At 39.5% G+C, this 10,150-nt stretch overlaps 3 protein-coding genes across 4 annotated transcripts in view; 1 reads left to right on the top strand and 2 right to left on the bottom strand.

The window, feature by feature from the left end:
- Positions 1 to 2,566, bottom strand: part of kif22 (kinesin family member 22) — an 8,163-nt gene extending 5,597 nt beyond the window's left edge. The window contains exons 1-4 of the mRNA XM_014013924.1: positions 2,475 to 2,566; positions 2,017 to 2,237; positions 1,786 to 1,913; positions 878 to 1,029 (exon numbers count right to left, since the gene is read on the bottom strand). Of these exons, the coding sequence (XP_013869378.1) occupies positions 878 to 1,029; positions 1,786 to 1,913; positions 2,017 to 2,204 (468 nt within the window). The 5' untranslated portion in view covers positions 2,205 to 2,237; positions 2,475 to 2,566. The remainder of the gene's footprint in view (positions 1 to 877; positions 1,030 to 1,785; positions 1,914 to 2,016; positions 2,238 to 2,474) is intronic.
- On the top strand, positions 2,277 to 6,098 carry pagr1 (PAXIP1 associated glutamate-rich protein 1). The gene is made up of 5 exons (XM_014013956.1): positions 2,277 to 3,060; positions 3,301 to 3,509; positions 4,973 to 5,306; positions 5,384 to 5,472; positions 5,720 to 6,098. Exons 2-5 carry the CDS (start codon positions 3,341 to 3,343, stop codon positions 5,953 to 5,955), a joined length of 828 nt encoding a protein of 275 aa, XP_013869410.1. The 5' UTR covers positions 2,277 to 3,060; positions 3,301 to 3,340; the 3' UTR covers positions 5,956 to 6,098.
- A 2,040-nt stretch (positions 6,099 to 8,138) lies between these two features.
- tlcd3bb (TLC domain containing 3Bb) overlaps positions 8,139 to 10,150 on the bottom strand; it is a 7,000-nt gene continuing 4,988 nt past the window's right edge. For both annotated transcript variants that reach the window (XM_014013954.1, XM_014013953.1), the window contains exons 5-7: positions 9,782 to 9,877; positions 9,094 to 9,203; positions 8,139 to 8,879 (exon numbers count right to left, since the gene is read on the bottom strand). In XM_014013954.1, the coding sequence (XP_013869408.1) occupies positions 8,612 to 8,879; positions 9,094 to 9,203; positions 9,782 to 9,877 (474 nt within the window). In that variant the 3' untranslated portion in view covers positions 8,139 to 8,611. The remainder of the gene's footprint in view (positions 8,880 to 9,093; positions 9,204 to 9,781; positions 9,878 to 10,150) is intronic.

The raw sequence follows: 10,150 nt of genomic DNA, 5'->3' as shown, positions 1-10,150 counted from the left end.
TTTAAATACCTCGCAAAAAAAATTAAGGTTTTACTGAACCACAGCTATTTGTTACATTAGTGGGAGTGAAATAACAACCATTACTTTTTATTTATTTATATGGTTATTTATTTGTTGAATGTTTAATTACCTTTCAGTCACTTTATAATTACACACTTTTAACGTTAATATAGTTACAATGAAGATGTGGAATTCAGGGGAAAAAGTGGAATTTAGAAAAAACGTGCGCGACTGCTCTTTGTCTGAATAAATGAAAACTATGTAACACAGCTGTTTACACTTAAATTTAAAATATTTGACCAAAGGAAAATCGGTGCAGGACTAGAGAGAAATGAATACGATTCAGATTTTTATTTTCTACTGTGTACGACACATGAGAGACACGCCATTAACAGCAGTCATCTTTTCATTCCTCGGCTTTAGCAGCTTCTTTAATTCCACRRCTGACGCTGCTAAAAATGACTGATTTTCTTTTCTGGATCTCTGAGAGCAGGACTTCAATCTCCGAACTCGTGAAGTTCTTCTTTTTACTTTACGATGCCATTTATGAATGGACACTTCCTGGTATGTGTGGCAGGAAACGTATATGCTTATATGGTGTTTTTAGGGTGGTAATTATGCTAATCTCCTCTCCTCATGCACGAGCAGCTGATACGCATTCATCAGTTTACGCAGCTCATTTACACACTTTTCCTGAAGATGTGGCATGTTCGTACGAACCCTTCGTAGGAACAGAAGTAAGAGAAATTTAGGATAAGAATACAAAAATGTTCTTGCATGAGGCCCAATGTCTCAGTGTCAACTTTTACAAAATGGTGAAGCTAATACATATATACCTATGTTTTGTGTCTTCCACGAGGAGCTACACAAACTGTACCTTCTCATTGTAAATTTCCAAATACGACATGCCAATGCTGTAGTCCCATCCTTCATCCTCATCCTTTGCACTGACCAGTTTGAAGAGCTCTCGTACAGCTCGAGGGATGACACCTGGCTGCTCTGCACTCCCCAACATGGTGTAGGTTTTACCTATAAAGAAGATCACAAGACTTAGGAGAAACTGGGGGCTAACAAAACACTCAAATTGCATCAAGAAAAAAAAGTTTGTCCTAAATGTGAAAACATATTGAAGGTCCTACCTTCCCACACATATTCCCACTGTAAGTACAGCTTACTGTAACAAAATTAAGGGCCTATACCTCTTGAAGGAATGCAAATTGCATATCKCTTTACACAAGATGGAAGAGATGGAATACAATTACAGCCGTTTTGGTCAATCCTTATAAAATCACATTATGCACAATTTCACACAATATTGCAAGATGTAACAATTTGTTAAYGCGTGTAGCTTAGCCTTTTTTGTTTGCTATGCTAGAATTGATTACYRGTGGCAACCATCATGAACTGGGTTGAGTGTAGATGTCCATCATAAAGTTATTACTTTTTAAGTTTTTGCTAGTGGATGAGATATTTTGTTAGAAGATGGTGTATCTTCTGAATTAATGCCAAAATTGTACATAAATACATTGCATGTCAAAAAGACCTCTGATTATGCAATGGAGATGAATCTCAGCAACTACCACACCAAGTTTTAGGTCAAGATCTGTAAAATTGATTGAGTTACAGCCATTACTGTGTTGTGGTGGCCGTCTTGAATTAGGGTGATTCCAAAAGCATATTGCAGTAATTAAAGCGACTGACAATATTCTGAAAAAGCAAATAAAACTTCTCCAGTGGTTCATGAAGTAGATTGCAAACAGAATTTTAAATATTGCTTTCACAAACCAGCTCCTGTTGGGCCATAAGCAAACACACTGGCATTTTGTCCGTTCAGTACGTGTGGTAAGATAGGTTTCACCAAAGGGAGGAAAACCTCTTGCTGTGTCGTGTGCTCTCCATGGAAAACATCAAAGCTGGAATAATAATAGGGAAAAAAAAACAATTTCAGTCTTTGATTACGGAAATCATGCATTAAAACATACGGAGGGCAGAATGGGTCAACGTGGCGAAACTGACTGGTATTTTACGGTCTCCGTTGCGTTTCTCCAGTTAACTATTTCCAGGTTCTGGGAGTCCAGGCCTCGGACACAAGGCCCCTCGTCCTTCTCATCTTGTTTGCTCATGTAGGGTCGCAGACGAACCGCTACTCGAACCCGCGAGGTCTTCTTGTTTCCAGCGTCTGACGCCACCACACGCTGCGCCATTTTCTTTTTGTCGGAGCTCCTCTAAACAAAGGCCTGGCTCAGGTTACARAATARCAAGTTAGCCTGCTGTGTTACRTGGGAATTTACTCGTTGGGTAAAAWGCAGTCAAATMATTTACACTCCTAAAAACACATKCAGAGAACAATTCTCGATTTTCATTTAAGCTAATGTTATATGTTAAGCTGTTATAGGTTTGACGGTTTTAAAATAGACACTCACTGCTAGTTGAAATGTGCTACTTTCTTTCCAAGTTTCATWAGTGAGACTTACCGATGAATAAAAATAACTTCCTCAGAAAAAACACTCGTACAACACTTTCCGCAACATTGTGAGCTCCTCCTTTTAACAAATTATGGCGAACTTCTAACCGAACCCTTTTCAAACCAAGAGCGCTGGGACCGGAAATGGTTGTTAACCAATCAGAACTCGCGTAAGCGCTGGCGCCCTTTGAGGTTGTCTTACAATTTATAATARCATAAAAGAAAGCGTGCAGCTCTGCTAGGTAAATCTTATAAAGTAAACAGTGAAGAAAAATATGTTATGTAATGTTGTGTCCCAAATAATACGAGTCTGCAACTGGGCGCCACCCAGGAAGTCGCGTCAGGATTAGATCTCAACATCACTCGGACTTTACATTTCAAGGTTACTGGCCGTRGATGTTGGCTTTGAAATCAGCGGARCCGTGGACCAGCGCAGAACCAAGCAGMTTGTCCGGTCAAAATGGCGCTATGTTTATGTCCCTGTATAATCTTTTACTTCACTTAACTAGCCCTATGAGATGCTACGATGATTGTATCGTTTGAAAGATAATCCAAGATAAACAACAAACCACAGCAACAACGACCAGGACAAACCGGTAATAACAAACAAAGGCACTCATGTTCGTTTTTTTACATTTGTGTTTACAAATAGCTAACAGCTAGGCCTGACATTAGCTAAGCTGTTTCCTTCTGGCTGCTTATCATTTAGCAACTTTACCAGCTGCTACTTGACTGATTGCCATAAGTTAGTTAGTTAATAGTTAATTCTTTTATTTGTACTACATCTAACAGCTTTCATTCGTTCTGATGATCGCTCTTAAACCTCTGTTGCACAGATTCGTGGTGGCTATCAAAGTTCTCCCAGCAGCAGGCAGGATGCAGGCTGAAGTGACAGACTCTTCCCTCAGAGAGGGCATTGAGGCTCTTGGGGTGAAGGACGCAGAAAAGCCTGCTGCAGGGACAGAAGAAGGGAGCATTACGGAGCAACATGACTCAGAGATGACAGCCGTGACAGAGGARGACCCAGCTGCCAAGGATGAAACAGGTGAAGACATAAACAAAACGCTTCTTCACGTGTTGAAGGAGTGTTATGTTGTTAGTTTAATATTTTGTGTGGTGTCTAGTGTATAAAATGACAAAAAAATATCAGTTTCCTTAATGGTTAGAAAAGTCCAGAACTTTGAGAACTGTTTAGGAACTGTGTAAATAGATGTTTGTTAGGACTTCTACGCATGACAAAACTTGTTGGATTTAACTGTATGCCTGCAGAATACATTTCATTATAGTAGACTGTTTAGACTTCATTAAATCAATTGAACTGAAACATGGGCACAAAATAAATCACATCAAAAATACTAATTCAGGAACAGGGTGATTGATTGTATTTAATGCTACATATAGATCTGGATACTGTTCATCATAAAGCTTTGAAATTCACTTCAATTTTTAAACGACTCACTACTATAACCCCATGTTTGTGTTGGAAAGTCTGACRTATCTGCCAGGAAGATTTATTGAAAGGCACTCTTTGTGGTTTYCTATTACTTTTATTATTCCAAAGCTAATTTTATAGTGTAGTTCAGTTTGCATACATCAGCCAAACACAGCTACACTTTTTGAAATATTTTAATCTAAATGTTTTAATTTGAAACATAGATTTAAATAACACTAGAGTGAGCCCCGCCCATCCCGTCCACCGTTAGCATCTGTTGCTGTGTTCCAGTTGTCCTCAGAGTTTCAGACTACCGAGTCAGAAAAATGAACTGGAATGGCCCCTAATGTCGTGATTTTGAGCCGGGAAGTTGGTGCATCATCATCATCATCATGACCATACTCGAGCAGCTCGAGCACACGATGTCATCATTTTAACATGGCTGCTCCTCGCATCAACAGTGAATGAAACTCTTTTATGGTTTTTAGCTGTTCTGTATTGTTTACTTYACGTTAAGTCAGTCATACTTGTAGTATTGTATATTGATTATTAGGCAACATTTTTAACGCTGTTTGTACACTCAGAATGCGGTGTTGATATTGTTGCATTATTCTGCCAGAACAAGTAGAAACACTTGAAACACAATGTTGCAAACATGTACAATAATGATAAATCCAAAGACTCTTGCCTGTTCTGTTGAGCATCTACGTAGATCACAAGATATCTTTGATCTAAAACAAAAACAGCACCCTCTGCTGGACGAAGGTAAAAATCTGTATGAACATTGTTTTGCTTCATCATTAAAAATGCTGCTTTTTAATCATCAATTTCTATTTTTTTAATTGATTTGACAACGTTGAGGGCTCGATGAAGATTGTCCACTTCTGATTTATGGCTGCCGAAATATAAAAAGGTTTCCAGATAGTTCAAAGTTTGGGTGTTGTTTCTGTTTGCTGTCATTGTTTAGACATAGTTGTGTAACTACTAATCAATTCAAACATTGTTTACAGGTGAAATCCTCCGTCTCGTATTTTTCAAAAGATGGGTTAAAACTGACTGCATCTTCTTTTCTTCAGATGAGAACACAGAAGCTGTGGGAGGAGAGACACAGAAGGACCAACTTCAGGAAGAYGCAGGGGGCGACGCTGAAGGAGAGAAGCCGGCGGCTGAAGTGGACGATGAGTGGGAGCTTCCGTACAGCGACGAGGAAATGGAGGACCCCAAGAACTGGATGCCTCCCCCTTCCGAGATCAAAAGACTCTATGAGATCCTCGCTAAAGGGGAGATGTTGGAGTTGAACTTTGTGCCCCTCCCCAGAAGGCCCCCCACGCCCGAACGCACCCCATCGCCTGAAAGGGATGAAGAGGAGGAGGCTGCAAAGGAAAGGGAGAGACTGGAGAAGGAACGGAAGTCAGTAAATTCCCTTCGCTCCCCCTCTTTAGTCATTTCGATTCGTTTGATTTAAACAGACTCGTTTTGTTTTCCAGACCACCATCTCCGACTGAGTTCGATTTCAGCGAGGAGCAAACTCAGAACACACCGAAAAACGCCTTCATCAACAGGCGCAGAACACCAGGTGGGACTGTAGGAACTGTATTAGTGTGAGTGCTGAATAAGCTGAAATTAGCTAAAGAAGCTAAAACTGGATTTTTAAAAGCTGAAAGTTAAAACGAGAAAAACACTAACTAAAAGCAGAATGTAGTTAGCTTAAAGCTAAAAGGAGCATGAATGCTGAGTCAGGATTCCCATATGAAATATGTCCAGCACTGTTTCATGTACCTGTTCCTGTTTGATACAGAAACCCGTCTTCACTTGTTTTCCAGGCTCTTCAGCTCGCTCCTCCATAAAGAGGGAAGCTCGTCTGGACAAAGTGCTGTCAGACATGAAGCGCCACAGGAAAATCGAGGAGCACATCCTGCGTACGGGCCGAGATCTCTTCAAGAGCGAGAAGAAGCTGGAGGAGGCCCTTTCTCCAAACAGCCAGAAGGAGCGGGAGAAGGAGAGGGARCGAGACAGCAACCCCAACACCATCTTCTCCCCGAGACAGAGGAGATACTGAAGCGTTCAGGAACCAGGACTTGCCCCGAGGCCATYGGGAGCTCGTCAAGGCTCTCAAAAGACTTGAATTTTTTTAATTGTAAGAAGTTTTGTATGATTTTTTTGAGTGTTTTGTATAATTCCCATAAATATTTMAATTTTAAAGAATGTGTGTTATTTCAGTATGATGTAAGGATGGATGAATATATCGATAAGAGAAGCAAAGATGAGTCAGTGGCAACTGGTTTTTCATCATTTTTAAGCAAAATGATGAAATATGATGCACTTATTCAGGATTTTTTTTTGTACTTTAAAAAAAGAAGGTATATAGCTTTTAAAAGACAATGACCAACAATAGAGAAGGAAAGAGACACYCAAACAGGCTCAGGACAGAGAAGTATATTGTAGCTAAGATTGAGTAACAATACAGCCTTCACATAAGGCTCAGAAGCATAGAGTATACATATGCATAAATATGCATTCAAATCCACAAACCAAATAAATTATTAAATAAATAAATACTTACAAATAAATAACAAGCATTTGTGGAATATACAGTACATCAGTTGAAATGTTCCAGTATTGTCAAGAAGTAGTACCTTTATGGAGCCAGGGAACGGGAGGGGGGTGGATGTTCTGTGTTCGACATGCCCACAGCTGTTCGGAGATTATGGAACCCACTAAACCTGTCTGGATGGTTTCTGAGCTGTTTTAGGATTTTTTTGTGTCCTCCCACTGGACTTGTTTCCAGAAGACTAGCTGCATGAACATAAAGTGATAAATTAAGCCAGTTTGTTCATAAGTSGTTCATTAACAGCTCAGCAAAACAACTGATTTTTTTTCCTTTAAAAAGACCTAAATCATGAACTCTACGGTTAGAAAATGAACATAAAWTACAAATTAGACAAAAAGTGCTGCATGTCAGTCACAAGGAAATGCCCTACTGCAAGATAAATATACACTTTTGGTTCTCTTTAAACAACATTTCAAGTCTCCAAACACAAACAATAATAATAAAAAAACTGAAAATCTTTCTGCAGAGCAAATGGATATTTTGAGATTTAACATCAGCACCAAACTAAATAAAACAAAAAACAAAACAACTGTTAGGTTTGAAGTAATTATGTGCAGAAGGAGAAAAAAAAGTGACATTAGTTAATAGAATAAATTTAAATCTACATTAGAGACAAGAACTAAACCTGTCTGGGTTAGTTTGCACAAACTACACTAAAATTGTGAAATGTTTTCAACCTAACTGGCCTGTTTTTAAAAGTCTGGCTGAAGAAATTCATGAAATCAGGGCTGCTGCAGAAAAAAATAAAAAGAYTAAAAGGCATGTATTTATAAGGAAAAGGGGGACTTTTCTCTGACATGAAAGTAGTAAATTAACCCAAATTAATAAGTTTGTAAAAAAAAAAAAGTAAGCTTCATTTTGCAAGATGGGATCGCCCTGACTGCACCATCGAGCTTGTGTTTCTCCTAAAACTGACAAGTTTTTCACCCAAATTGTTAAGTTTTTTGAAATTWAAAAAAAAAAAACATCAGTATCTTCCATTCTCTTTCCATCTTTTTCTCTTTTTTTTTACTGCAATGGCCAAATACTTTATCGGACAACAAACAGATAAACAAACCCGTCAGTGACGTAATACTGACAAGAAAAGGACAATTTTACATCCGCTATGTACAACCGTCACATTATGCTCTCTGAAGAAAACCTTTTTCCCCCACTTCTCGAAAACAAACAAAAATCAATCAATCAATCAATCAATAAATTAATAAATAAAAGGTGGAAATAAAAAAAATGCAAAAAAAAACAAACAAACAAACAAATAAGAAAACAGGATAAGGCAGCAGAATACAGTATTATGACNTTTTACATCCGCTATGTACAACCGTCACATTATGCTCTCTGAAGAAAACCTTTTTCCCCCACTTCTCGAAAACAAACAAAAATCAATCAATCAATAAATTAACAAATAAAAGGTGGAAATAAAAAAATGCAAAAAAAACAAACAAACAAACAAATAAGAAAACAGGATAAGGCAGCAGAATACAGTATTATGACAGTATCTCCCTATTAAAGATGAGTCAGTCTGCAGGTTGGTTACATTTTGTTAGAGTGACAGTGACTACATAGAGGATACAGATAAACACTAACAAGTCAAAATACTGCTTAGCTGGGATATTTTTTGTGTCTTTCTTTTCCTTTTTTTTTTTGTTGTTGAAGGTATTTTTTTCCTACTAAACTGAATCAGGCCTTTCATCTACAGCAAACGTACTAACATACAATATAATACATTCCTATTTTCCAGCGCTCCCTATACTATGAGGCAGAGAGGACTGTATTTGATCTACGTGAGGGAAATAGCCATCTATGCTCGCTAAAAATCCAGGCAAGTTCCTCTCAGGTCAGTGCATGTTCCTATCTTTCACAGTGCCTGATGACATCGTAATACTGGGCGCCCCTAACACTCCGTTTGGTTCCTACAAACTAAGAAGCTGAGGTCAGTGCAGCCGTTCAGTTGTTCGTCCGGCTACAAACACTTCAGCACAATCTGAGGTCATCGTCTGAACTTGTTTGTCGTTTTTTTTTTTAAAGTCCCGCTTTCCCTTTTTACACACTTTTTGATACATTCGCCCTCCTCCTCCCCCCTCCCCTCCCCTCCCCGCCACTCGTCTCAGTGAGTGGTCAGCTCGGGCTCTGTGGAGCGGCTGCTGTAGCCGTTGGCGGGCTGCGGCGGCGCGCTGCCGTCCGTCTGCTCCTTGGCGGTGGGGGTGGCGGCGGCGGGCGGCCTCTGGGAGCGGGAGGCGCCCGTGAACAGTCGCAGCGCGCCCCTGCAGATGAGCGAGAACCAGTAGAGCTGGGGCGCCATGAGCAGAGCGGCGCCGAGGTTACAGTGCCACGGCACCGTGAAGGGAACCATGAGGAAGGGGATCGATGCGTACCTGTACGCCGAAAAGGAGGATAGGTTGTTTTTTTTAAATGTCACCTTATATTCAGAAACATCACTCGCCAATGACATTCAAAAGTCTGGCTTTAAAAGAGGAGGGTGATACGCATTCCTTCAAGGTCTAGGTTCAAGTAGCTGTGGAAGTTATCGACCCCAGCTCAGACAGTCGAACAGAAGAGAGAGAGAGAGAGAGAGAGAGAGAGACATACCTTCCATATTTGTAGTAGAGGTAAGGGAAGAGTAGGACTCGAAAGATGAAAAATGTGATCAGCATAAGAGCCCCATTCACTTTGTGCAGCAGAGTGTGTTGCTGTTTGTACTGAGAGTGGGGAAAAAAACAGAGGGAGGGGAGAAAGAAAGGCGAGCAGCAGAGTTTTGTGAAGAAAACTATGTTAATCTTCATTAATATCATTGTCAGAATGTTAACTCTAACACTGTTACATTCAACGCCATGTGAGTGGGAAAGAAGGAGGGCACAGTTCAGGTCTTGTTGGATTATTGAAAGCTGCAGCAGTGTTTAAGCTTTTCTAATTAGTTTAGATTTTACTTTACAATAAGCCTGCATCAGTGGGACAACAGCTCATGTTTTCCTCAATAAACCCCAAAATGAAATGTAAAAAAAATAATAATAATAATTTCCAGAATTACACTCCATTTCTCCAAAATGACTTTGTTCAAAAAGCGATCTGCAACAGGTAAGACGTTAACTGTCCAAAGGTTTTCCACAGAACCCCATTTAAAAAAAATGTGACCAAGCTGCACGACCAGAAATATACTCTCCGATGAATTAAAAGTGAGAAAAATCTAGCGTAAATACAGAAGATGTTTAGTGACAGACATGCACATGCGATAATGATCAGAACTGATTTTTCCGTCAGGCTGAAGGGAGACACTTACCTGAATGAGTATTTTTCCTAAGCAGACAGACGGGGTGCTGAGCTCAGCCATGAACATTATGCCCTGGAAATAATCCCCCTTGCCTTGCCGCCAAAACTTGTGGAGAAAAAAAAAAAGAAGTTGATGACTTGACGAGGCTTTAACTGTAAATGATGGTTTGTAATTTTAAAGGGATCCATGATTAGTTGTAACATTAGACTTTATTTGATAAACATTTATTTAAACTGTAAAATAAAGACTGTAAAAATACTGTAGGCTGTTTAGTTTTGTACATTTTTAAAAATATATTTTATTTACACTCAAAGCATTCTGGGTAAATGATGACATGGATAGGTCCTCAGTGTGAGCGAGCTATATCCACCCTGAAGG

This window comes from Austrofundulus limnaeus, unplaced genomic scaffold, assembly GCF_001266775.1.
Source record: "Austrofundulus limnaeus strain Quisiro unplaced genomic scaffold, Austrofundulus_limnaeus-1.0 Scaffold108, whole genome shotgun sequence".
NCBI classification, from domain to species: Eukaryota; Metazoa; Chordata; class Actinopteri; order Cyprinodontiformes; family Rivulidae; genus Austrofundulus; species Austrofundulus limnaeus.
Note: the sequence above shows the minus strand (reverse complement) of the source record. Positions and strands in the feature narration are given on the sequence as shown.